The sequence below is a fragment of the Balaenoptera musculus genome, chromosome 18, assembly GCF_009873245.2.
Source record: "Balaenoptera musculus isolate JJ_BM4_2016_0621 chromosome 18, mBalMus1.pri.v3, whole genome shotgun sequence".
NCBI lineage: Eukaryota > Metazoa > Chordata > Mammalia > Artiodactyla > Balaenopteridae > Balaenoptera > Balaenoptera musculus.
In genome coordinates this window covers 7,266,325-7,293,606 of record NC_045802.1, presented here as the reverse complement: position 1 = coordinate 7,293,606, position 27,282 = coordinate 7,266,325, and the positions used below count along the sequence as shown (strand labels likewise).

Below are 27,282 nucleotides of genomic sequence, written 5' to 3'. Positions count from 1 at the left end.
TGCTTCATCAGCGTCAGTGCTTTTATTTCTCACGAGCACTGTGAAATGGCTCTTATCTCCATTTTGCAGATTAAAACGTTGAGCATCAGACCAATTAAGTTGCCCCTGGTTATCAGCCAGCCACCCAGTGTAGCGGCAGGACGTGAACGAAGAAGTGGGTTATAGACTCACGGCATCTCTGAGACGGGTCATGGCCAGCCCACATACGATTATTTAAGAAATATTATAGATCAATGTTCAAGTGAAATCAATGCCATTTACAAATTCTCAAGCCTCCCGAATAATCCTAAAGGCCGTATGCATTACACTTTACTAAATGATTCGTTTCTATCCTACACAGAAAACGGCAGAAAGGAGGTGTGAGAGGTTGCAAATTCGGTTTTACTGGTGAAAAAACCCAAAAGAGGTGGCTTAGGTTCCAAACATGCCTCGAGGCAGGCCCCGCGGGGATGCCGGGATAGGCGGAGAGGGAAGGGCTGGACCAGCGACCTTTAAGGAGCCTGGCGCCGCTCCTTCCTCTGACGCCACAGGCATCCTCTCCGAATAGAGCAGGCTCGCCGCGCTCGCCGAGAGAACGGACACGCGTCCTGCCACGGGGATTGGACGCTGCCGCGCAGGGCTCATCGGCAGCACTGGAGTTCAATTCGTCACCCGTCCCCCTCCATGCCACCGTCTCCCTCCGCTCCTAGGCGCACCCTAGTGCCTCCCTGCCCCGGCATCTGGGTGGGTTCCCAGGCTCCTCCCCAGAGCTGACTTCGAGCCCCACGCCCTACAGGCCCACGGCTGCCATGGCAACCGTACGCCGCCGCCGCCTCTACACGCACGTCGCGAACTAACGGACTCCGCGGCGGCGGCGGCCTATGCCCCACCCCAACCCCACCTGGACCGCAGCAAAACGGTCGGTCGACCTGCGACACCTAGGTAATGAATCCGAAGGAGACGGGCGCCAGCTACAGAGCCGGCGGTGGGGTATCCGGCTTAACAGCCCCACCCCTGCTCCCGCCGCGGGAGACGCGGGGGCCGTGCGCGGCGGGGGAGGCAGTGCGTGCCGTGCGGGACGGGGAGAGCCGCGGGCGCGCATGGCATGATGGGGATTGTAGTTCAGCGGCTCCTTGGGCTCGCGGCCTTGGCGGGGCGGCCTGGACGGGAGAACTACAAAGCCCGGCGTCCCCGACAGCTGGGAAAGACCGATAAACTGATCCGAGCGGGGAGAGACAATCTTTCTCTTTGTGTTGAGGGGGGGCTCTGGGGTGGTCGCGGAATTGGGTTCTGAGCGCTGGGAAGGGGAAGTGGAGGTGAGACTCGGGCTTTCCGCCCCGCCATTTGGCCCGCCCCGGTTGCAGCACTGGCCCCACCCCGGCCCGGCCACCGCCCCGCGTAGTCTCTGGGAGGAGCGGCCGCCCAGGCTGCAGGGCCTCGGGCCTTCGGCGCCTCTCCCCCCCAGGTTGCTGCCTCTCGGTGCAGAACCGTATGTATCGCACACGTTTGATGGGAGACCCGAAAAACTATATTTTAACAGGCGTTTCTCCTTTTCCCTGATTCCCTCCTTTATTTCTAGGTATTTGATCAGATTTGTTCTGAAGTAGGAGGTGTTTGCATTAATTAAACCCATTGATTAATAATTACTCAAAGGGCATTAATGTTTAAAGGTTAAGTGTAGAAGTAGAGAAAAGATACCATGCTGTTATATGGTAGTATCTGATATTTTTACCGTTTTGCATTTTGCATTTTATTTATTGAGGGTCAAGATCCACCCCCGCCTACTAGCCTGAACACTGCCGACACACATTTTGATTCTATTTGAAACCTTAGTTCAACTTTAAATAACTAATGTTTTTGAAATACAGACTTGTCTTTTTATTTCATTTTTTTTAGCAGTGGGTAGTAATTATTTTCTTTTTTATAACATTTTTCAGAATTTCTCAGGACCATTTTTCAGAATGAAAAGCGCCATGTTCTTTCTTTCTTTCTTTTTTTTAATGCTCTGGAATACATCTTAGCACCTGAAGTTTGCTCAGGCCCTGGCGGTAAGGAAGCTGACACAGATTTAGAAAACCTGCCTTGTCTACCCTTTAACATTTTTCGACAGGTAGAATACCATCTTAGAAATCTGGCATTTTACAGTGGTATGTTGGAAAATTATTGATGTATTGTGGACTTATTTTGTGTGTGTATGTTTTAAAACAAGAAAACAACATAAGGCCACTATAAAATTCCTTTTATTTCCATTAAATGAAGTTGGGCTCTGTAAACTATACTTAAAGTAGCAGTTTCATAGGAGGAGATAAAAAGTAGGTTTAGTAAGACCACTAGAAAAAAATCAAGACCTTATGGTATACAGTATAAGGATTTGAAATATCTTATTTATTCATTCAAGATTTGTTTATTCATTCATTCAAGATTTGTTAAGGACCTATTATGTGCCAGGCAATATATGCCAGGTGGTGGGAATTAAGAGATGATAGAATATAGTCTGTGTCCTGCGTGGGCACACATTCGTGTCATCACAGTAGTGTGGGAGAGAGGTGCAAGTTGCTGTGAGCCTCGCGTGGGAATACGTGGTAATATCACAGTGACGTGTATTGAATACTTACTCTGTGGGAGGTACTCTTTGGCGTATTTTGCATGCAGCCCCTTATTTAATCCTCACAGCAATCCTGTGAAGTCGCTGCTGTTATCTAGAGATGAGGAAGCAGCCTTAGAGACCTTGCCCAAAGTCATAGATGATAAGGTGTGAACCTGGGATTTCATCCCAAGTGGGTCTAACTCATCTCAGTCAGGATCTCAACCACTGATGCCGTTTTCCACACCCTTTGGAAGAAAGAGCCTGACTCTGTCTAGGGAGATTAGGAGAAGCCTCCAGAATGATGTGACATTTGACTTGTGTTAGGAAAGTTGCTTAAGCTTTTACTGGAGAGAGGCTGAGGAAAGTCATTCTAGGCAAATGGCATAACAAAAGCAAAGGAAAAATTGGAGTGCTTTGTGTTTGCGGAACCCTAGGTCATTCTGATGACTAAATCCCAGAATACTTGCAATGTAGTGGGAGAGACCAGATCTCGAAGTACTTGGTACCATGACAAAGCGTTTAGAATTTTTCCTCAACATGGGGTGACTGTTGAAGAATTTCTGATGGAGTAGTGCCATTTATTGGGTTTGTATTTTAGAAAGACCTCCGGCTCCAGTGTGGAGAATGGATCCAGGAGAGTGGTGATAGGAAAACCAGTTTTAGGGGAAAAAAACCCAAAAATGTCCAGTAAGGAAATGAAAAGAGCCTAAAGTAAGCAGTCGGAGTTATGGAAAGAGGTGGATTGCAGGAGTATTTAAGAGGTAAAATTGATATTACTTAATAAGAGTTTGGATGTTGGGGGCTAGAAAGATTTGGAATCCTAAGACGAATAATTCTTAGTTTTCTGGCTAGGGTGACTGATGGGATAGTGAAACCACTGATTGAGATGAGGAGGAACAGGTTTTTATCGGGGCAAAAGATAAAGGTAAATCAATTCACTTTTGCGTATTTGTTCCAGGTTCCTGTAGGATATTCAGGTAAGGAGGCATTTGTATCCGGAGTTCAGGACAGAGCTCAGAGGTAGAGGTTTACATGTAGTTAAGTAGTTATAGGAGAGAATGGACCAGCTCACATAGGAGGAATGTGTAGCTATGAAAAAAGAAGAGGTTTGGCTATGGAACTCTTGGGAAACAGCAGCATTTACAGGGGGGTTGAGTTTCTGGGGAGAGGGGGGTGTATTTGAAAGGAAGCGGGAGCCACAGTTGAGGCTGAGAGGTCAGGAGGCAGAGAGCAATGAGAAGAACCACAGAGAGCTTCACAACAAATGACGAGGGAGAGGAAAGTAGGAAGCAGGGAGGGAGTGGTCCAGGTGCCTCGGAGAGGGCGAGTAAGGCAAATATTGAAATGTGTCCAGTGGATTTAGTGACTGCATATCATTTCCAAACTTTGCAAAAATGAAGAAGAGGAATCTGGGCATAGGCTACTTGAAAAAAGTTTCCGTATTAATACATATACAAAAGAAAACAGAATAATGAGCCCCATGTAGCCATCACCTAGCTTGGAGAATGAACACATGACCAATTTTGTTTCATCTATAATCTCTGCCCGCAGTTGGATTATTTTATTTATTTCTCTTTTAATTAATTTTTATTTTTGACTGCGTTGGGTGTTCGTTGCTGCGTGTGGGCTTTCTCTAGTTGCGGCGAGCAGGGGCTACTCTTCGTTGTGGTGCACAGGCTTCTCATTGTGGTGGCTTCTCTTGTTGCGAAGCACGGTCTCTAGGCGCGCGGGCTTCAGTAGTTGTGGCTCGCAGGCTCTAGAGCGCAGGCTCAGTAGTTGTGGCGCACGGGCTTAGTTGCTCTGCGGCATGTGGGATCTTCCCGGACCAGGGATCGAAGGGTGTCCCCTGCATTGGTAGGCAGATTCTTAACCACTGTGCCACCAGGGAAGTCCCATGTATTATTTTTAAGCTAGACTCAGATATCGTATCTTTTTATCTGTAATTATTTCAATATGTATCTTTGAAAGTTAAGGATTCTTTAAAAAAAAAAATAGAACTGTAATATTACCTACTTAAAAAATTCAACAGTACTTCCTTAACATAAAATTTCCAGTCACACTTCTTTTTAAAGAAGCTTGACTGTGAAGAAAAAGAGTTGAGGCAAGCTAGAAGAGGTTTGTAGGTTGTTTTTTTAAAAAAAGATTGATGACAAGCTATTAAGGAAAGAGCCAATAAAGAGGAAATGTGTGACGATGTAGGCGACGAGGAGCGAGGAGAGAGCTGATCGAGGTCCCTGAGAAAGTGGGGAAGGATGGGGCGAGCAGGGTGGAAGAATTAGGCTAGAATGAATTTGGTACGTTTCCTAAGCAGCAGCTAAGTGCTAGCTGTGTTACTAGGCAGCATGCTAGCGTTGATAGGAGGGGAGACGCTCTGAAAAAGGAAGAGATGCGAATAGATACAGGTATTTATAGGTTGGGTGGTAAAAGGTGAGAGTTCAAAGCTTATGGCCCCTAAGAGGTGGATAGAAGTAAAGGTCAATTGATGAGAGATGAGATTGGGGTTAGGAAAGGAGAATAGTGGAGATTTGAAATAGCCACTATGGAAGGGGACCTGAGCTAGGACAAGTAAGAATTGTTTCATTGATTAGATGACAGCAAAACACCAGGCGGTGTAATTTTTTTTTTCCTTAAAATTTGATTGGTTTACTAAGGGAAAGCTTAAAATATTGAGGAAACCAATATGCTAATGTGTTCCTGAAGAGAAGAGAATTCAGGCCAAGAACTTATGATTGGACCATTCCTCAGTAACTTTAGATTTATTCATTTAAACTGATAATTGCTGTCTATTTGTATAAATATCACACTAAAACTAGAAAGGCCCTGACAGAGCTTTTGGATCAATACTTTATTTTCTCAACATGTACAGTGATACTCTTTTACAGAGAACATTTCTCCAAGGATCATTTCCTGAGTGTGGTGCAGTGGGAGGGGTCAGATAGATCTGTTGTCCACTTCTGGAACTACAGCTTATTTTCCATGTGATCGTGCGCATGTTTCCCAACCTGCGCCCCACTCAAAAAAGATGTTAATACTATTTATAAGGGGCTTCCCTGGTGGCGCAGTGGTTGAGAGTCTGCCTGCCAATGCAGGGGACACGGGTTCTAGCCCTGGTCTGGGAAGATCCCACATGCCGCGGAGCAACTGGGCCCGTGAGCCACAACTACTGAGCCTGCGCGTCTGGAGCCTGTGCTCCGCAACAGGAGAGGCTGCGACAGTGAGAGGCCCGCGCATCGCGATGAAGAGTGGCCCCCGCTTGCTGCAACTAGAGAAAGCCCTCGCACAGAAACAAAGACCCAACACAGCCAAAAATAAATAAATAAATAAGTGAAATTCTTTAAAAAAAAAAAATACTATTTATAAGATTTTTGGGAAAATTAGACAGTTTAACGGAGGTGAACCTGAAGTGCTCCATAATCGAAGGCCTTTCTCTTCCCCTTCTCCCCCTTCCTTACCAACAACATGGCAAGATCGTCAGTTCTCTTTGACAAAAGGCCATGTTCTGTGACTTTACTTGACCATATTAAGCAGGTAGATCAGGTAGTAGTTACATTACAAAATGATAATTTGATCTATATAAAAAGATTCATCAATTATTCTTTTAAATGAAGCTTCCTTAAGTGCTATAAAATGTTATTTTATATAGACTGTTAATAGTAACAATGTCTTTTCCTTAGTTTCGTCTTCAAAGAAACAGGGGGTTCCAGTACAAGTTTTGAGATCCCAACAGCTCCAAAATTCTTTGATTCTCTGACTCATCTCATTTTTGGACTGATCCATATTATGATTTCAATAATATTTGAGCATCTATTTGTAAATGAAAATATGTATATATTTTAATGTACTCGGCATTATTTTAAACATTTTCTCTCCTCGATAATCGTAATACAAATGGTAGACCTCGTGAAACTATGCCTTAGAATATCTAGTAAAAATCAGGTATATACAGGCATTTGCTAGATAAATTTAAGGTGTAGATTGAGAATAGTTAAAAAAAAAATGCAGTAATTTTCCAAGGTGCATTGTTTAATCTCCAGTAGATGTCTAGAAAGCCATTTTTATCACACTGCTTGATGTGGAGTAAGCATTCAGTAAATGTTCTTACTGTTATTTTCATGCTTAAAGGGTATTTATGCACTTAAGATAAAATTTATAATTTAAGCTGCCATATTGGGACAGTGGCGGATGATAAACATTTTCTATCTTTTTTAATGTTTTAACAATGCCAGTGGAATTTAGTACATGGGCAGAAATTATTGTAATGGTCACTTCTGAGAAACATTTAAGCTGTTCGAATTCTCTATCTAGATTCTCTCGTGTTGCTCAGACAGTTATTTTCTGTTTCTCAAGTATTTGTGAAGTGAGCTCAGGTGAGGAAACAAATGAAAAAGCTTCATTGCTACAGATATTTTCGTCTTATCTCTGGGTATATGATTAAGTCATATTCTCCATTATTCACGGCAAGCTACAGTCCTTGAGAATATAACCCCACATAAAGAGATGGGAGGTATCATGACTTTCAAAGTTAACTATTTTGGTGACTAGTATTCACATAGTAGGTTAATTTATTGCTATTAAAACACACTTCAAGATGCAGTAATTTGAGAAGTTGTGGTTATATGTTTGTTTGATTGCTTGTATTTATAGCAGTCATTACATGAAATAAACTGGAATTTGGTGATTTGGATAAACATTAAAAAAATACGTGGAGCCTGGACATTGGTTGAATTCAGTGTGGTACAAAATGCTGAAAATTAAACTCAATTTGTTGTTTTGCTACCACTATTCTAACTAGTGTTATTTTGTTCACATTGCTATAGTTGAGGCTGCTTCAGTGTTTCTAGAATAAATATCTACTTTCAGGAATTTACAGCTTGTGGTAGGAAAAGGAGCAATGTGAGAGAAATACAGAAGTGTAAGAATAAAAATAGTTTAACGCAGACTTTTTTCTTAAGCCTCACATGTATTATAACTGAATTGGATAGATATCACTCACATTAAAAATTAGTTTGAAAACAATGTTTTCTTTCCTATTTAAAAACCATTACTGTGGAGACAAAAGAATTATAAATACCATGTTTTAATTTAAAAAGGAATTATTAGTGACATCCTAAGCAATTTTGGGTTTTGAAAATAAACTAGTTATTAGTTTTCCCAAATGTGTGTCTTAGTCTTGGTATAAGATAAAAATCCAGGTATGTTGGCGGAGAAAGCTGTGTGTGCGCGTGTGTGCGTGCGCGCGTGTGCGTGTGTTTTGTGCAGGATGGTGGGGGGAAGGGTGTGGTTGGAGGTGCAGCTGGAGGGAGAGCTTGGAACCAGGGGTTTATTTGTTATGTTTAGATCTGAGTCATGAAGGAGACAAGTCATAATTATCTAGAACCAAGTGAAGCAATGTTTTTTTCTTCTTGGTCTGAGCATGAACTTGAACTGAGCTCTTCTTTTCATTCTGAGAATAGAACTCTCCTTGAAGATATACTTGGATCGTTCTGTGTAGGGCAGCATGACTGGATCAGTTCAGTAGTAAATGTTGCAAGAAGATGCTGATTCATTTTTGAATACATGATAAAATTATACCTCAGTAAGAGAAGTATTGTCAAGTGTGCGACATTGCCAAAATATTTCATGCCTCCTTTACATGTAACCTGACCATTTAAAAGTCCTAGAAACTCTTCTAATTTAAACTAAAGGAGATTTTAAAAAACCCTCTTATACTTCAAGATTATGGTTAAAAGTAATTAAAGTTGTGGTATAGCTTCTAGGAATTTATAATGAAAACTGGATCCGTTGATTTACTGTTATTTTTGGGGAAAAATTAGCTGCTCCAAACCTCTGTTTTAGTGTTGAGTGTGGAGTAAAATAGTTTACGTTGATTCAGTGTCATCATACGCTAGGAATGATGCTAATGTATTATCACACTTAATTTTTACAATAACCTTATGGTGAGAAATATTATTCTCCCTCTTTTATAGATGTAGAAGTGAGAAATTACATGATTTGCCTGAGGTCACAACAGAAAATTTGTGGTGCCTGGATCCCTACCCAGGTTTTTCTGTCTGAAATTTTTCTGTTGCCTTCACGCTTGAAGAGTTTAGCTTGGTATGCAATTCTAGGTTGGCAGCTCCCACCCCCAGCACATGCAAGGTACTGTTCTGCTGCCTCCAGGCTTCTAGCGTTCTTTTTGAAAAGTTAGCTGTCAATATATTATTTTTCCTTTGCTGATAATATATCATTTCTCTCTGTTGCTTTTAGTTTCTTCAGTTTTACTACACTGTCTCTAGATGTGGATTTATTTTTATTTATTTTGAAACAGAGAGTTACTGTCTTCTATAGATTTTGGAAATTTTTTAGCCATTATATATTGGATATTGCTCTCTCCTTTTTTCCTTCTAAAATTCATAATAGACATATGATGGATCGTATCTTTCTGCTCTCTGCATTTCTTATCTTTGCTTACTTATTCCATCTCTATATGCTGCATTCTGGGCAGTTTCTATAGCTCTGTGTTCTGGTTTCTTGATTCCCCTTTCATCTGTGCCTAATCTGCTATTTTCTCAGTCCATTGAGTTTTTCATTTCAATGACTATATTTTTTAATGCTAGAAGTTCTTTTTGATTCTTTTTCACATGTGCCTATTCATTTTTAAATGACCCTATGTTTTTAGATGTACTTATTTTATAGTAACTATTAGATTATCAAGTGCTTTTGATAGTAGCACGGATTCAGCTATATGTTGTAGCCTTTGACTCACCCTCATGAGGGATTGTATTTCTTGTACCTTGAAATTTTGGATGTGACCTCAGTGGAAATACTGTGAAGCCTTGGTCAAGGATGTATCCTGTACTTTTGTGTTTATTTCTGTGAAGTGCCATATGGAGAACTGGTGAATGAATAAACAAATTTGATATATCCATATAATGAGATACTACTCAGCAATAAAAGCGTTAAATTACTGATATATGAACAGCATGGTTGAATACCAAAACTATTATTCTAAATGAAAGAAGTCAGACACCAGAATATATACTGTATCATTCTATTTATGTCACATTCCAGAAAAGACAAATCTTTAGTGATTAGTGAACAGAAGAATGTATGCAGTTGTATACATTTTTCAAAAGAAATCAAATTGTACTCTTAAAATTAGTGAATTTCATTGCATAAAAATTATACCTCAATAAAGCTTATTTTTAAAAAAACAGGCACAACTCAATGGTAACGGAAGTCAGAATAGTAATTGCCCTAGAGGAGAAGTACTAACTGTGAGGAGACCTGGATCCTATGGGGTATGGAAATGTTCCGTATCTTGATGTGGGTGTTACCTGGGTGTAACTAATGTTAAAATTCACTGAAGACTTGTGGACCTCTACGTTAGATACTTCAATAATAAAATGCAAAAGGAGGAAAATACTCTAGAGAGGGGTTAGAATATAAAGTTGAGAAAATCTCAAAAAAGTAGAGCAAAAGGACAAAGAGATGGAAAATAGGAGAGAAGAGATAAGAAAATTAGAGGACCAACCTAGAAAGTCCAATAGCTAAATAAACGGTGTTTTAGAAAGAGAGAAAAAATGGAAAGAAATCATCAATGATTGATGATTGAGCAGTTTTCCTAAAATTGAAAGATATTAATTTCTAGATTGAAAGAATCCCAGATAGACCCATATCAAAGCATATCATCAACAGTTTTAGAAAACTTTGTCCAAAAAAATCCTACAAATTTTCAGAAGGGGGAAAAGACAGATGATATATAAGGAATCAGGAATTTGAATGACTTCTGTTTCCTCAACTTAATCGTGAAACTTAGAAGGTAATAGAGCAATGCCTTTAAATTTTTGAAGGAAAATTATTTGCAAGTGAGGATTCAATAGCCAGCCAAACTATTACTGAAGTATGAGGGTAGAATAAAGGAGTTTTCAGACATGCACGATCTCAGAAACTTTACCCCCCATCTATGGAAAATGTGTTCCGTAAAGGTAAGGGAGTAAAACCAGAAAGAAAGGCACGTGATAGACAAAAAAATGATTCAAAATAGAAGAGACAAAGGGACTCCCCAAGATGAATTGAGATACCAAGTTGAACAGCCTTGGAGGGTAGATGGAGTGTCTTCCTCCTGAGCAAAGTTTAGGCTTCCTTACAGCCTTGAAAGAAAGATACTATCTTCATTTGGAACAAAGGGTAGGCATGCATGGTGTTCAATATAATAGATTTGGGTTCCCTGAACTTAGGATTCTTCTCCTGTAACGCAGGCTCCTGCATATGCTGGTATCACTTGGCCCATTATGTGTTGCCCTGTGGGAACTGGGGTTTGGGGGACCAGTGCAAAAAACCTCAACAATCTTAGGTTGTTGGGTTGTCTTCTGGAAGTTTTGTAGTTTTTACTCTTACATTTAGGTCAGTCATTCATTTTGAGTTAATTTTTATGATGTGAGGTAAGAGTTGAGATTCAGTTTTTTTTCCCCCCATATGGATATCTAGTTGTTTCAGCACCCTTTTTTGGAAACAACTTTTTTTTCATTGACTTGCCTTGTCAACTTTGTCAAAAATTAATTTGCCATATATCTATGGATCTTTCTGGATTCTGTAATTTGTTCCATTGGTCTGTGTGTCTGTCTTTATGCCAGTCCCACACTGTCTTGATTCCTGTAATTTTATAATAAATCTTGGAATCAATATAAGTTGTCCTGCTTTACTATTTTTTGAAATTGTTTTGACTATTTTATGTCCTTTGTATTTCCATCTAAGTTTTAGAATCAGCTTGTAGATTTTTACAAGAAAGGCTGCTGGGATTTTGATTGGGATTTCATTGAGTCTGTGGCTCACTTTCCATGGAATTGACATCTTACCATTATTGAGAGTTTCAATTCATAAATGCATGTGCACATACACATACACGTATGTATTTCCATTAACTTAGGTCATCTTTACTTTCTCAGTGTCCAGATCTTGCATATGTGTTGTTAAATTTATCCCTTAAATATTTAATATTTTTGAATGATTTCATTGTTTTGATTTTAGTTTTCAATTGTTTATTGTTAATATTTAGAAATACAATTGATTTTTGAGTATTGACCTTGTATCCTGAAGCTTTACAAAACTAACTTAGTAGTTCTAGTAGTTATTATAGATTCCCTAGGATTTTCTCCATTAACAATTATGTTGTATGTGAATAAAAGCAGTTTTACTTCTTCTTTTCTAATCTTTATCCCTTTTATTTTTTTCTTGGCTAGTTGCACTGGTTAGAACCTCTAGTTCTAACGTTGAATAGAAGGGGTGAGAGGAAATACACTGGCCTTGTTCCTTCTTGATCTTGGGAGAGAGCATTCAGTTTTTTCACAGTAAATGTGACGTTAGCTGCAGGTATTTCATAGATCCTCTTTACTAGGTTGAGGAAATTCTATTGTCAGTTTGCTGAGAGCTCTTACCATTAATGGTGTTGAATTTTGTCCAGTACTTTTTCTGCATCTACTCAGATGATCATATGTTTCACTTCTAGTCTCTTAAAATTATATTGATTGGTTTTTTAATAGAAACCACCTTGAATTTTTGGTATAAACCCCACTTGGTCATAATGTGTTATCCTTTTTATATACTGGATTTGATTAGCTAAAATTTAAATATTTTTGTATCCGTGTTCCTGAGGGATACTGGTAGGTAAATTTCTTTTCTTATAATGTCTGGTTTTGGTATCAGGGTAAAGCTGGCCTTAAAATATGAGTTGGAGGTTTTTCCACCTCTTCCTTTTTCTGAGAGAGTTTGTTTGGAATTGGTTTATTTTTTCCCTGAGTACTTGAGAGAATTCACTTGTGAAACCTTTTGGATTTGGAGTGTTTTGGGTTTTTGTTTGTTTGTTTTGTTTTTTAGTGGAAAGATTTTAAATTACAAATTGAATTTCATTGATTGACAGAGGACTATTCAGATTAATTACTCTGTTTCTTCTTGAGAAATAGCTTTGGTATGTTGTGACTTTCATAGAATTTGTCCATTTCATTAAGCCCTCTTTTGCCTTTTAATAGCTCTAAAGTTTGTAGTGATAACCCCTTCATCATTTCTGATTTTGGTAATTTGTGTTTTCTCTCTCCCTTTCTTGGTCAGTAATACTAGAGGTTTAATCATTTTTAATGCTCTTTCCAAAGAACCAGCTTTTGGCTACATAGAAATTTCTTTTTTTTTTTTTTCTGTTCTATTTTATTGCTTTTTGCTCTTAACCTTATTATGTTCTTCCTTCTACTTCTTTTGGGTTAGTATGTGTTTATTTTCCTAGATTCTTAAGACAAGCTGAAAGCAGGAGTTGGCAAACTATAGTCTGGGGGCCAAATTCAGTCTGCTCCTTATTTTTGTATGGCCCATGAACTAAGAATGTTATTTTCATTTTTTTTTAATGGTTAAAGAAGTCAAAAGAAGAATAGTGTTCTGTGATGTGAAAATAAATGAAATTCAGATATCAGTGTCTGTAAATAAAGTTTTATTGGAACACAACCACACTCATTTGTTTACATATTGTTTATGGCTACTTTTGTGCAGAGTTCAGTAGTTGGAGTAGAGACTTTGTGATGTTCTCATTGCTTTGCATTGCTGCTTGATGTGCACTATAATCACAGTGTTTCATGTGCCCTGCATATCACTGTACTGTGACATTTTACTTCATTTATTGTCAGCGGATTCCCATCATGTCAAAACAAGAAGAGATGAGAAAAATGGACTTGACATATTTATGCTTTTAAAGCACAGTGGAGTGTAGAATATTGAACTAAATGACAAAGCATTGTGATTATTATGCAATGACACTATAGCTGTGCTAAAGACATACAATTTACACTGACATTACCAGACTAATCACTCGTCATGGTATTCCCAATTCATAGGAAAGCAGTGGTTAGAAAACTTAGAAAACTTAAAAAGGAATATCTTTTTAAGCAGAATTTCTTCACAAAATTAAAAAACGAAAATCAGGCTGCACCCAGAGTAAGTTTCTGAGTGTCTCATTTGTTGGCCAAACAATGAAGTCATTTACCGATGGTAATTTAAGTAAATCTTGTTTGATTGTAGCAGCCAAAGAAATGTGTCTGGAGAAAATAAACTTGCTTGTGACTATTAGCCTTCTGGTGAGAACAGTTGCTAGAAGAGTTGAGGACATCAATAATCAATTAAAAAAAAAAAGGCAAATGATTCTGAGTGGTTTTCCTTGGCTCTTGATGAATTGACAGATGTTACCAAAACAGCTTAAGTGTTTGTTTGAGAAGTCAATGCTGAGTTTGAAGTTACTGAAAAATTACATTTAATGAATAGTGTTTGTGGAATAGCTACAGACAGGAATACTTATAAGAAGTTGAGAAAACACGAATTCTGTACAACCTGAAGTAGAATCTGTTAAGATGTGTTGAAACTCGGGATGGCCGAAAATATGTGTAGAACAGAAAAAGGCTTAGGTGAACAAATTTACAAAGCTGTGAAAATGTAGCATGGTTAAAGTTGTTGGCTCTTCACTGGTTTTTAAAAATTTATTTATTTTTTATTTTATTTATTTTTGGCTGTGTTGGGTCTTCGTTGCTGCGCACGGGCTTTCTCTAGTTGCGGCAAGCAGGGGCTACTCTTCGTTGCGGCGCACGGGCTGTAGGTGCATGGGCTTCAGTAGTTGCAGCACGCTGGCTCAGTAGTTGTGGCTCGCAGGCTCTAGAGCGCAGGCTCAGTAGTTGTGGCGCACAGGCTTAGTAGGTCTGTGCCATGTGGGATCTTCCTGGACCAGGGCTCGAACCCGTGTCCCCTGCATTGGCAGGTGGATTCTTAACCACTGTGCCACCAGGGAAGCCCTTCACTGTTTTTTTTTTTTATCAGCAGGTGTTTTGCAGAGAATAATTGAATCTCTCATGTAGTAAGGAACCATTAGTGTCTTAAGACTCGAGTGTTGCTCTTGAGGACTTAGCCATTGTCAGTTCCATGAATTTTTGTCAGAAATAGACTTGCCCCTACCACACAGCAGTTTGGTGGCTTGTAGTGGTAAAGTTCTATTGTAATCGTTTGAGCTAAGGGCTGATTTGAAATTTTTCTGAATGAGAGGAACTGCTCTCACCCACTATTACTGAACACTGAATGGCTTTGGAAATCAGTTTGGCTTCAGACTTGATAATGTTTCTTTATGAATCAACTGAAAATTACAGGACCAAACAGTGCTTATATGCAAAACTAAAAGTTATTTCAATGCCAACTAATGTTTGAATCACAAGTAATACCAAGCTATTTTATATAGCTTTCCTTGCTGTCAAAAGTTAAAGCAAAGAAGTGAGATCTCCATTCCCACCCAGATTTTCAGTATATTTTTTTGAGCTCAAACTACTTTGATGCAAGTGCAAAGGAAATTTCCATATTATGAAATCCATTTAACTGTGTAATTGAGATACTTCCACTTACCCTTCAATTGGAAGTGATTAACATGCAATGTAATGACATGCTAAAAGACATATCAAGAGAAGAATAAAATCTTTAAATGCTTTCCAAACAGTGACTATGCTGGATGAAATCATATGCTTGTGATTTGATATCATTATGTGACAGTACCTATCTGGGTAAAAAGATACTTTTAAACATGAAATGCATAAGTCTTATTAAAGAGCAGCATTAACATATGAACATTTGCAATTGATTTTGATGATAGGGAACAGTAACTTTGAATCCGAACTACAGGAAATATCCCCCTACAGAAGAGTTCCATTCTTATTAGTAGACCTGTTTTGCAAAAAGTTGTACTCAACTATTACTACTATAATATTTTGAATTTTGTCAATAAAAATTGTGGACATTTTTGTCTCATTATATAAGTACTTACATAATATCCTCGATTTTGCCCATTGCCCCTCAAAGCTAAAAATATTTACTCTCTGGCCCTTTCCAGAAAAAGTTTGCTGACCCCTGCTTTACATCGAGATATTTTCAGTCTGCATATTTGTGTGCCTGTACATATTAGCAGAATTAATGCTTTTGTCTCACAATGACTAATTTGAAGAATTGTTCTAATTTGAAGAGGAGGCTTTCCGTGATTGTCCTATTTTCTGTGGGTAGATCTACTGAATGTTGAAATTTCTTACTGTGTAAAAGTAGTGTACTATTTGCTGCAGTGTGAGTCTCAAGTAACATAGATGCTGCCTTCAAGGAACCTATGCCTGGAGAAGGGGCAAATAATATGCCAAAACACATAAAGGAAACAGTTTTATTCTCAAAAAGGTACTGGAGTCAGCTGAAATGACTAGAACTAGAGGCGGTTAATTTTGAGGAAGAGTTTTTGAGCCCCTTAAGAATAGATAAGAAGTAGAGAGGAAGAGCCAAGCTACCCACGTCAAAATTTAATTCCCTCAGGAAGGCATGGAGAAATATTTTGATTTTTCTCTACCAAGTGTATTCATTGGTTTACTGTTCCAGGAAGTAAGAGTAGGTCAATTTGGACTCTTTCCCAAGATGTCATTCTCCTGTATCTCTGGACTTCCTAATCTTTGTAGTTTTCGGTGGAAAGCAACTTTGCTTAGAAGCCTTGGATGATCTTGGGAGACTTTAGAGAAGCCTGGAAGAAAAGCCAGAATTACTGGGCTGGAGGGCTTTGGTGGAAACCAGAGGTTCAGATGATATTTTTTCCTAGCATCTTATAGAAGGGGAAAGATTAACGATAGTTATTTGCACAGACAAAAAGCTACAAATGACAAGGTCATAGAAGATTACAAGATGAGGAGCAAAAAGAGCTCAGGTAGTTTAATTCACAGGTTTTTGCTTAGATTTAAATTGTATGGAACAATTAAATGTATATAAATGATGCATGGACAACTATAGGCTGTTCTTTTAAAATGTGTTCCTTAAGTCAAAAAGTTCCTTAACTTTTTGTTCTTGGGGCCAAATAGTTTTAGTGAGAAATAGTTTCTGCAGTTTTAATTGATGTCATTGGAAAATGTGAGATATTCATATATTTATTTTTACATTGTCAAGAATAAGTTGACTAAAATAAAGCAAGTTCATCTTTACTATTATTGCAGCTTATAGTAATTATAAATGAGCAAGGAGAACTAGTGTCTAATTTATGTACCTGTAACATAAATCGATAGTTCAGAGCTGTGTAATTTGTCTCCTTATTATCTTTTTGTGTGTTCTTTTGTGATCTCCTTTGTATTTCCAAAATTGGGAATTTTGTTCAGTATTATAAGATGCATTCAGATAGCCTCAAAGAATGAGAGAACCATTTTGACTTTCAAAGTAGTTTTAAGCAGATCTTTTAAATCATAATAAGAAATGCTTTAAAGTCAGTACTGAAAACTTAATAAAAAGTCATATTTTATGTTTAGGTCTCCGAAAGATGAATTTGGCTGAGATTTGTGACAATGCAAAGAAAGGAAGAGAATATGCACTTCTTGGAAATTATGACTCATCAATGGTATATTACCAGGGGGTGATACAGCAGATTCAGAGACATTGCCAGTCAATCAGAGACCCAGCTGTCAAAGGCAAATGGCAGCAGGTAAGATCATGTTCAAGTATTCAGTGAATGAGGGCAGTGGTCTGTTATACTTGAAAGATAAGAGTTAGAAAATTAGTTTGAGATTTTGTAAATAGCTCTTATTTGTCTGAATACTGAAATATATTTAAAATGTACTCTGAATAATTTTCTGTCTTTCCCAGTTAATATTTTATATACTTTCGATAGTATATTTTATGAGACATATTTTGAAGATATTTAATTCAAATTGAATCTACTTTTAATTCTTTTTCCTGATCAGTTGACTAATTTTGTATGATTACAAATTCTTGAAATAAGGTATTTCTACTTGCCTTTTCCCATTTCATTTTACATGTAATTTTGACGCATTTCATAAAACTTTTCCTTTAAGAAGATTTCCTCTTCTTATGAAAGACTCCTTACAAATACAAAGGAGTCAGTAATCTAATAAAAAACACTAATATATTTGCTGTGCCTCTTGACTATACAACTTGGTTATATAATATTACAGTTAATAAAAACTTGAATTAGAATTTCCCCACTTAATCTTAAAATTTAAAATCCTTTTAAAATTAAAAGTACAAAGTCAGGCATTTCTTTGAAGTTTCATTTATGTGCTAATGCCTTTCAAGTGTTTCTTTTAAGTTTTCCACTGGTCAGAAATTGATGTTTTACTAAGTTTTCAGGGTAAATTTGGCTTATTTTCCAACTTAAGTGTTAACCAAATTATGTCGAGTGAGAACAATACACTCGCTTTAACTCAAGTTGAAATTTTTAGTTGTGTTCTATCCTGCATCCTAGCCCCAGGCAAGAGTTGTTTATTAATCTAGCATGGAAATATTTTTGACCTGTTCTTAATTGTGTTAAATAGTGACCATTTCTGTTCTGGTGCTTCTACTATGTTTCTTTCCATTAGGTTCTGAAATTTCATTTCTCTAAGTGTAGCATATAATTGCATATATTAGTTGAATTTAGATTTTTCTTTGGTTCTGTGACTCCTTTATATGTTCCTTTCTATATATTATTTGAGATAAAGTTTAAGGGAAAGTTTCTTATGCTCTGCTTTATAGTAAAGTGTGCTTTCTGGTTAAGAAAATTAAAATTGTTAAAATTAATTTATAAATGTAATTTTCAATCTATTATCTGCTTGCCTTTGAAAATTAGTTTGGGCTCAAAGTTTGAAAACATGAGAATTTCCACATAGTTGGTGCTCAGTGAAGTTTTTTAAATATGGGAAAAATCTTGCCTTTGAGCTCAAAATAAACTTTAGCCAGGACTTGAAAGATTTTAAACAAGGCGAAAAGAATTCAGACTTTGGTGAGGCAGAATTTAAATTGGAAATGGGTAAGTCTTAGTATCAATATTACACCGCTTCAGGCTTTCAGATGCTCACGACAGGCATTTCGTATTTTGTGATATTGGGGATAGGAGATGCTGATTTCCTATCAGCATTTTGGCTGACAATTTTTGAGGAAGCTATTTACAAATATATTAAAAGTATTTAGCATAACATTATAGATTTCTGGGAATGGTTAACTTCTTATTAACTTAGTTGCTTGTTTTAAATTGTCTTAATGGTCATCACATTCTTTGGTAGAAAGAATTTCTTCATGAAAGATATATAACGACTTGCACTAAGAAAAGATATATATTACACGTATGTCTTCAAACCAATTCCTGGCCTCCTATGTAACTTTAAATAGTTGTTTTTATTAACTATGTTTTAATTACTCATTTTGCATACTTTGAAAGACATTAAGAAAACTAGCATTCTATAGCAATTTGTTATTTGCAATTTATATAAATATTTTGTAGCATAAAGGCTATTTTTTTAAGGTTCGGCAGGAATTATTGGAAGAATATGAACAAGTTAAAAGTATTGTCAGCACTTTGGAAAGTTTTAAAATCGACAAGCCCCCAGATTTCCCTGTGTCCTGTCAAGATGAACCATTTAGAGATCCTGCTGTTTGGCCGCCCCCTGTACCTGCAGAACACAGGTAAATGGGACTTTATATTCTCTTTAGGTACTTCTATAGTTAATTGATATTCAGAGTGAAGAGAGTAAAGCTTAATTTGAACAAAGTATGAAAAACTGTTTTGGGGGGCATGTAAATTTAATACCTATTTATAATTTTCACACGTGTGTGTTTACAGGGTTTGTATTTGATAAAGAACAGAAGTATATCATTTGTCATATATCTTGATTTTGGAATATTTTACTACTGTAATCAAAACAATAGAAATCTACTGCTAGTCCTGAATTTTTAGTTTAACTGATAAATTTATCAGTTAAGCGAGTTCTTTTAGATTTCATAATGTCAGCATCAGAGCTTTTTTGCTTTAAAAGACTAACAACTTTAGATGAAATGGTGGACAAACTGGATTCATCTGGTTGGGCATACAGCCAGTTTCCTGAATCTTAGTGTTGAAGGAACCTAACCTTTCCTTAAAGGTGGAAGGGCAAATTCCCTAGTGTGGCAATAAGGCTTGAAGTTTATCTCCTTGATGCTCTGTCTGTGCATCATCTGCATTAAACCTCTCTCTTCTTCTTTGCTGTCTTCCTGTCTTTGCATAGTCTGTTCTTCCTCAAGGAATAACCATAGTCCCCATCTAAGCAACTCATGTTCATTCTTCGAGTCTCAGCTGAACTGTTTGTCTTCTCTGCAGCCTTTTCTGGTTTGCCCCCACATAACAGTGTTCATCCTAGTTATGTTGTGTTTCTTTGTCTCTTGACAAGATTAGGAGTTTTGCAAGGGCAAGGACCATGTTTTTATTTACTCAAAACAAATAACAAATAGCAAACTTCCACTGCTCACACAGTGTTTGGCACCTAGTAGGCATTCAGCCAACATTGAATGAGTAACTTCATTAATCCCACAAGTAAAGAAACTGAGGTCTGGGAGACCTTGGCCTGTAAGTTAGGCTAGACCAGGAGCTGAGCTTAGGTCTTTCTGGCTTTCAGTCCCCTTTTTTGTGAAGTTGTATATTGTGGCCAGAGTGTTGCATCATAGAAAATAAATATCCCTTTGGTTAGTAGCTGTGATCATGTATTTAGCTTGTTGATCTCTTAAAATTTCCTAAAAGCATTTAAAGAACTGTGAAAAGTAGTTAATTTATTCCTTCAGGATTTTTTCCACTGAGTTAGAGATAATTTTATGATTCCCATTATAAAAACACTAGATGATGATTCTTTTCTAAGGTCTACAATAATATAGTGCTTTCCTCAGATGTAGCCACCCTCAGGTGTTTTGGATTAAGGTGACTGTTACCCCTCAAAAAGCACTGTTTCAAGAGTCACAGGAAGTTCCAAAGTAAATATAATGGCATTTTGATGGATCAGACTTGAAAATATTATGTATGCGTAATAAATACCTTGTTTTTTCCTGAAAGACATTAATTTAGAAATACATTTCTAGTTTAAAGCTAAAAGCTGACACTATTTTTATTTAGATATAATTGACATAGCATTGTGTAAGTTTAAGGTGTACAGTCTGTTGATTTGATATATTTATATATTGTGATAGGATTATCACAGTAGCCTTAGCTAACACTTCTATCACGTCACATAGTTATCATTTCTTTTTCTGGTGGGAATTAAGATATAGTGTCTTAGCAACTCTGAAGTATGTGATGCAGTATTGTAGTGTTTAATCGCTGTGCTGTGCATTAGATTTCTAGGACTTATTTAACTACTGGTTGCAAGTTTGTACCGTTAAACACCGTCTTCCCAACTCCCTGCCCCCACCCCCATCTCCCAGCCCCTGGTAACTACCCTTCAACTCGCTGTTTTTACAAGTTTGACTTTTTCAGATTCCACATATAAGTAACATGCATTAGTCCTTCTTTGTCTGACTTAACTCACTTAGCATAATGCCTTCAAGTTTTATCCATGTTGTTGCAAATGGCAGGATTTCCTTCTTTGTCACGGCTGAATAATATTCCATTGTAGTATATGTGTACCACATCATCTTTATCCATTCATCTGTTAGTGGTCACTTACATTGTTTTCATATCTTGGTTATTGTAAATAAAGCTGCAGTGAATGTGGGAATGCATTTATCTCTTCAGTATCCTGTTTTTATTTCTTTCCCGGGTTACATACCCGGGAGTGGAATTGCTGGATGGTCTGGTAGTTCTATTTTTAATTTTTTGAGGAACCTCAATACTGTTTTCCATAGTGGCTGAACCAATTTTCATTCCCACCGACAGTGCACAAGGATTCCCTTCTTTCCACATCCTTGCCAACCCTTATCCCTTGTCTTCTTGATAATAGTCATTCCAGCAGATGCGAGGTAATATCTCATTGTGGTTTTGATTTGCATTTCCCTGATGATTAGTAATGTATAGCGTCGTTTCATGTACATGTTGGTCATTTGGATGTCTTCTTTGGAAAACTGTCTGTTTAGTTCCTCTCCCCATTTTCTAATTGGGTTGTTGTTGTTGTCATTGAATTGTATGAGTTCTTTATATATATTTACTTAACATTTTGGATATTAACCCCCTATCTGACTTACGGTTTGCAAATATTTTCTCGCATTTGGTAGGTTGCCTTTTTATTTATTTATTTTTATTGCTTCTTTTGCTATGCAGGAGCTTTTTAGTTTGATGTCATCCCACTTGTTGATTTTTGCTTTTGTTGCTTGTGCTTTTGGTGTCATCTAAAAAGATCATTGCCAAGACCAATATCAAGGAGCTTCCTTCCTGTGTTTTCTTCTAGGGTTTTGCAGTATTGGGCCTTATGTTTAAGCCTTTTAAATCCATTTCGAGTTCATTTTTGTGAGTGGTGTAAGATAAGGGTTCAATTTCATTTTTTCACTGTGGTTATCCAGTTTTCTCAACAGGATTTGTTGAACAGATTATCCTCTCCCCCATTGAGTGTTCTTGGCTCCCTTGTCACATAATAGTTGACTGTAAATGCAGGGGTTTATTTCTGAGCTCTCTATTCTGTTCCACTGGTCTATGTGTCTGTTTTTATACTGTTTTAATTACTATAGTTTTGTATCAATAGTATAGTTTGAAATCAGGAAGTGTGACGCCTCTGGCTTTGTTCTTCTTTCTCATGATTGCTTTGGCTATTTTTGGTCTTTTGTGTTTCCATACAGATTTTAGGATTCTTCTTTCTAGTTCTGTGAAAAACGCCATTGGAATTTTGACATGGATTGTGTTGAATCTGTAGATGGCTTTGGGTAGTATGGATATTTTAACAGTATTAATCTTCTGATCCATAAATGTAGGATATCTTTCCATTTGTTTGCGTTTTCTTCAATTTCTTTCATTAAAGTCTGGTAGTTTTCATTGTACAGATCTTTCACTTGGTTAAATTTATTCCTAAGTACTTTATTGTTTTTGATGCCAATGTGAATGGGATAATTTTGTTTCTTTTTCAGATGTTTTGTTGTTAATGTATAGAGGCACAACTGATTTTTGTATGTTGATCTTATATCCTGCATCTTTAGTGAATTCATTGATTAGTTTCCAATAGTTTTTTGGTTGAGTCTTTAGGGTTTTCTATATTTAAGATCATACCATTTGCAAATAAAGACAATTTTACGTATTCTTTTCCAATTTGGATGCCTTTTATTTCTTTGTTTTGCCTAATTACTCTAGCTAGGACTTCCAGTATTATGCTGAATAAGGGTGATGAGAGTGTGGGCATTCTTGTCTTGTTGCTGTTCAAGAAGAGAAGCTTTCAATTTTTCACTGTTGAGTTTAATGTTAGCTGTTGTCGTATATGGCCTTTATCATGCTGAGGTATGTTCCTTCAATTTGTTGAGGGTTTTTATCATGAAAGGATGTCGTATTTTGTCAGATGCTTATCTTCATCTGTCGAGATGATGGTATGATTTTTATCTTTTATTCTATTGATGTGGTGTATCATATTTATTGATTTGTATATGTTGAACCACTCTGGCATCCCAAGGATAAATCCCACTTGGTCATGTCGTATTTGAATTTGGTTTGCTAATATTGAATTTGGTTTGCTAATATTCTGTTGAGAATTTTTGCCTCCGTATTCATTGAGGATATTGATTTATAGTTTTCTATAGACCAATAGAATTTGGTTGAATTTGGCTTGCTGATACTCTGTTGAGAATTTTTGCCTCTGTATTCATTGAGGATATTGGTCTATAGTTTTCTTTTCTCATCGTGTCCTTATCTGGCTTTGGTATCAGAGTAATGCTGGCTTCATAAAATGAGTTTGGAAGTGTTCCCTCTTCCTCAGTTTTTTGGAAGAGTTCAAGGAGGATTGGCATTAATTCTTTTTTAAATGTTTGGTAGAATTCGCCAGTGAAGCCATCTGGTCCTGGGAATAACTTTCAGTATAGGAAGTACCTGTTCGTAATTGCTAGAGCAGCATGATGTATTTCAGAAAGCAGTGGCCACAGATAATAACTCTAATATCTAATATCTGTGGCTCAGACTGAATAGGAAGTGTGGCTGGCATTTTCCCATTGATGAACACTTTCCTGAAAACTTCTCCTCATTAGAGGAGTGCAATTATTTCTTTTTCTTTGGCCTCCTTTAAAAGCCCATAGCACAGATCTGACTTATTTTTATACTTGTGTTTTAATCGTTATTCTCAATGAAAGTGAAAGATGAATGGACCAGAATATGTTTCTCCAAACCTCCTTCCTCCATACTAAATTTTAAAAAAAGTTTCCCTTGTGTGTAACCATTGTGTGTATTTTTTATTTTTCTCTGTGGATCAGAAATCCTTAATAAAAGCAAATCTAAGACTGTATATTGCCTGGGGAAAAAAAGATTCCCATTTCCACATATATCATCAACAACAGTGGAAAAACACCCAACAACTCCACAAGGTTCTACTAGTGAAGGAATTCTGTTTAATACCTTGAGTAGTATCATGGGATTAGCAGTTTTAAACTTTAAGAATAAAATCTTTACATAAGCAAATCCACAGATCCTTCACCAAGTAATAACATCATAGTGATACCTATGTAAGGCAGATGTTAATGAAGTAAACTTTACACAGGTTTGTAGCACAGAATGTGTGCATGAGCTGATAGAATAAGCAAATATTAAGGTTGTAAGTTTAGGGTTAAAAGTTATGGGAGGTTAAAATTGTATAATTTTTTCCTCTTATAATTTTGTTTCTTCTACAGGTCGTATAAAACAAAAGTACTAAAATTTCCACCTAGAGATAGTGAAAAGTGGATATAGTCCTTAGATATTCTTGGTGTAATAGGAAGACAATTGACTGGAGCCCACGAGATCTGAGTTTGAATTCTACTTCTGACACCTCTTTGCTTTATGACCTTGTGCAAGTTATTTAACCTCTAAACATTAGCTTCACTGTCTGTAAAATGGGGGTGTCTACCTCATGGAATTAATTAAGAAAATTTAATGTTTAGGACAGTAACTGGCATGTAATAAGTAAAGTGAATCATCAACTCTGAAATGAAAGACTACAGCGTTCTTTCGGATAAATAGGAAGAGACTAACAGAATTTTAAAAATGACATAGCCTCATTTGTAAAATTCCTTAAGGAATTTTTTTTCCTTCCTGTACATTCTATATAAATCCTTAGTTTTCTGAAACATTTTGAATAACTCTGGCAGAGAGAATATGGTTTTTTAAATGTCCAAGTCTCATGAAGTGGGCAGTCATTTTTAGGAAAAGCATGATAACTAGTTATCGGTCAATTTATGTTTTACAAGCACTATCTTATTTAAACCTACAGTGATCCTCTGAAGTAGCTACTTGTATTGTGTACCCATATTACTATTGCTGATCTATTGTTATGAATAAATCATATGAAGCTGTCATTTACAGCTGAGGAAATTGAAGCTTACAAAGTTTGTTATTTTCCCAAAGTCATCTGAACAAGAAAGTGGCAGAGCCAGGATTTGAACCCAGATCTCCTCACTTCAGGAGTCTTATTTATATCCACTCTGCCATGTTACTTTGCTGCACATACTTGGTAGTATCTGTGGGTCTATTTTGATATTTATCTATATATCCTAATATATATAGTTCTATTAACCACTTGATTAAATTCTTACTAGAGGTGGTAGGAGAATAAAGAAGCTGAAAATGCTCGATGAAATAAATAATGTAATTAAAAAAATTTCTCTTTGAGAATACCACACTGAAATTGCAGTGTAGGCCAGTCGGAAAGTATAATTTACCTTGTTTTGTACAGAATGTTTCCGGGACGCATCTGTTGGGTTTATTGTTAGCCACTAATTTGGTAGCCCTGCTTGTGGGTCTGTCCTTTTCACCTCATGGACTTTAACACAGAACTTCTCCTCTCTCCCTGTTATGGCACAGTGAGGTAATGTCCATTACCACTGGTGGTTTTCGGTGGTGGTTTGCCACATTGTTCGAAGTTATACCTTATATGTCATGTGTCCTCTGGGTTTAATCATGATCCTGTTTACCGGCAGCTGCTTGGATAAATCAGAACAACCTTTTAAAGTGAATTAGATTTATTGCCTTAAGTATGAGGAAATTGAGCTACAAAAGTAGGATTATAATGGGAGGTTCTGGCAATATGAGAATTAAACTCCATAGAGATGAAGCCTGCAGATCGTTCTTAGTGTCCTAAGTTAAAAGGAGATACCGTAATACAAGATATGTATTAATTAAATTATTTTATACTATTTTCCATGTAAGTTTATTAAGCACATTCTCTTTAATGAGGCCATTTAAAGATGATCTCTCCTGGTGAGACCTGAGGCCATGCAGCTAAGATTTTCTGCATTAGAACAGTATTTGACATAGATTATATTCAATAAAGTATTCTTTATTCAACTTAAAAAGTAAATGTGTTAGGTCTTTTAAAGTTACATCTTTTGGGAGATATGGCAGTAGCAACAGGATACACAAGCCTGAAAATAATCATTTGGCTTATTCCATACAGGTTGAAAAAGAGAACTCTGATAGGCTCTCTAACGTTATTTCATCTGGAACCAAGGGAAATGGCATAGAGTGTTTCTGTATACAGATAGATAGGATGATTGATTTTTATCAAATTTGTGCTATTCTGTAGCATTTCAGCAAAGAGGAAATTCTTGTTGACTTGGTATTAAAATTGTTGCTTTATGTTTTCTTTGGGTACCCTAATAGATTAAGTAACTGCTCGCATATTAAATCCTAGTTTGCACTGGAAAAAGATCAGTTAAAGCCAAGGTCAAGTACCGATAGATAGTAAACTGCCGTCTCATCCTTACTGGTATCTCGCGCAGGCTCTGGGAAATTTTCCTGGGATTGGGAGGTAAGAGAGGAAGCTTTTGTATCAGTTCCACCACTAATTGAGTGGTCCTCCAAGTTAATTTCACTTCTCTGTGCCTCATTTTTCACCTCTGTAAAATGTACATCATGATGAGATTGTTTTGTAAAATTGTTTTCAAGTCTCAGGAAGAAAAACACTACTTTTGCTCTATCCAGCGTATATTTTATGAGCATTCATCATATACTCAACTTTATTTTTGGCCCTGTGGAAAGTATAAAGGTAATTAAAAAAAACAGCACAGACCTTGGCCTCAAGAAACCATCAGAAGAATAACCCAGACATTCTGGAAAGCTTCACCTAGGATGCTGGCACCTATTGTATACCAAGTACTATGCTGGGTGCCAGTACTATGGTGGGGTTACGGTGGGATGCAGAAACAGACACAGTCCCTGCCTTCCTGAGCTTACAGTCTTGTAAAATGGGTGTGAGAGCCATTACTGAGGTAGAATGGACTGGATTTGGTGATTAATGAGATAAGAGAATGAGAGAATTGGAGCAGGTAATTAAATATCTAGATGAAGCTGTTGAATAGGAATTGGAAATGAGAACCAGAGTTTAAGAGAGATTGGGATTAGTAGCAGTTACTTAGGAATCATCAGCAAGTATGGAATTTTAAGAAAGAAATTTTAAGGTCATTCTTCATATGGTAGAGTAGGTTATTGCTGAGTATGATTGGCAGGTTGAGATTATACTCATTTCTAACCATTCTGGAGTCATATTCTCTTCCACAATTCTGTTTCTGGAGTGTGGGATCGACTCTATATTTAGACTATGGGAAGAATTAGGTAGCAGTGCTGATTAACCAATAATCATTGACATTTATTGAGTTTTTAAGTGTGAACCAGGTATTATGCTAGTAAACTCTCTACATGGCTTTTTTCTTAATCTTCACAACTACCCTCTAAAATAGGTACTATTAATATCATCCCTATTTTTTTTTAGAAGAAATTGAAGCTTAAAGATTCTAAGCAACTTTATCAAATGCTGCATGTAGGT

The 27,282-nt window shown here is 37.1% G+C and overlaps 1 protein-coding gene across 7 annotated transcripts in view; it reads left to right on the top strand.

Moving 5' to 3' along the window:
• The window catches only part of KATNAL1 (katanin catalytic subunit A1 like 1), an 87,982-nt gene that overhangs the window by 17,734 nt on the left and 42,966 nt on the right, over positions 1-27,282 (top strand). The window contains exons 1-3 of one of the 7 annotated variants that reach the window (XM_036831942.1): positions 660-921; positions 16,879-17,051; positions 18,867-19,027. In XM_036831942.1, coding sequence (XP_036687837.1) covers positions 861-921; positions 16,879-17,051; positions 18,867-19,027 — 395 coding nt within the window. In that variant the 5' untranslated portion in view covers positions 660-860. Of the gene's footprint in view, positions 1-659; positions 922-1,213; positions 1,296-1,342; positions 1,469-2,006; positions 2,028-16,227; positions 16,290-16,878; positions 17,052-18,866; positions 19,028-27,282 lie in introns of those variants that run through there. The other 6 variants (XM_036831935.1, XM_036831937.1, XM_036831938.1 and 3 more) reach the window with 6 other exon arrangements.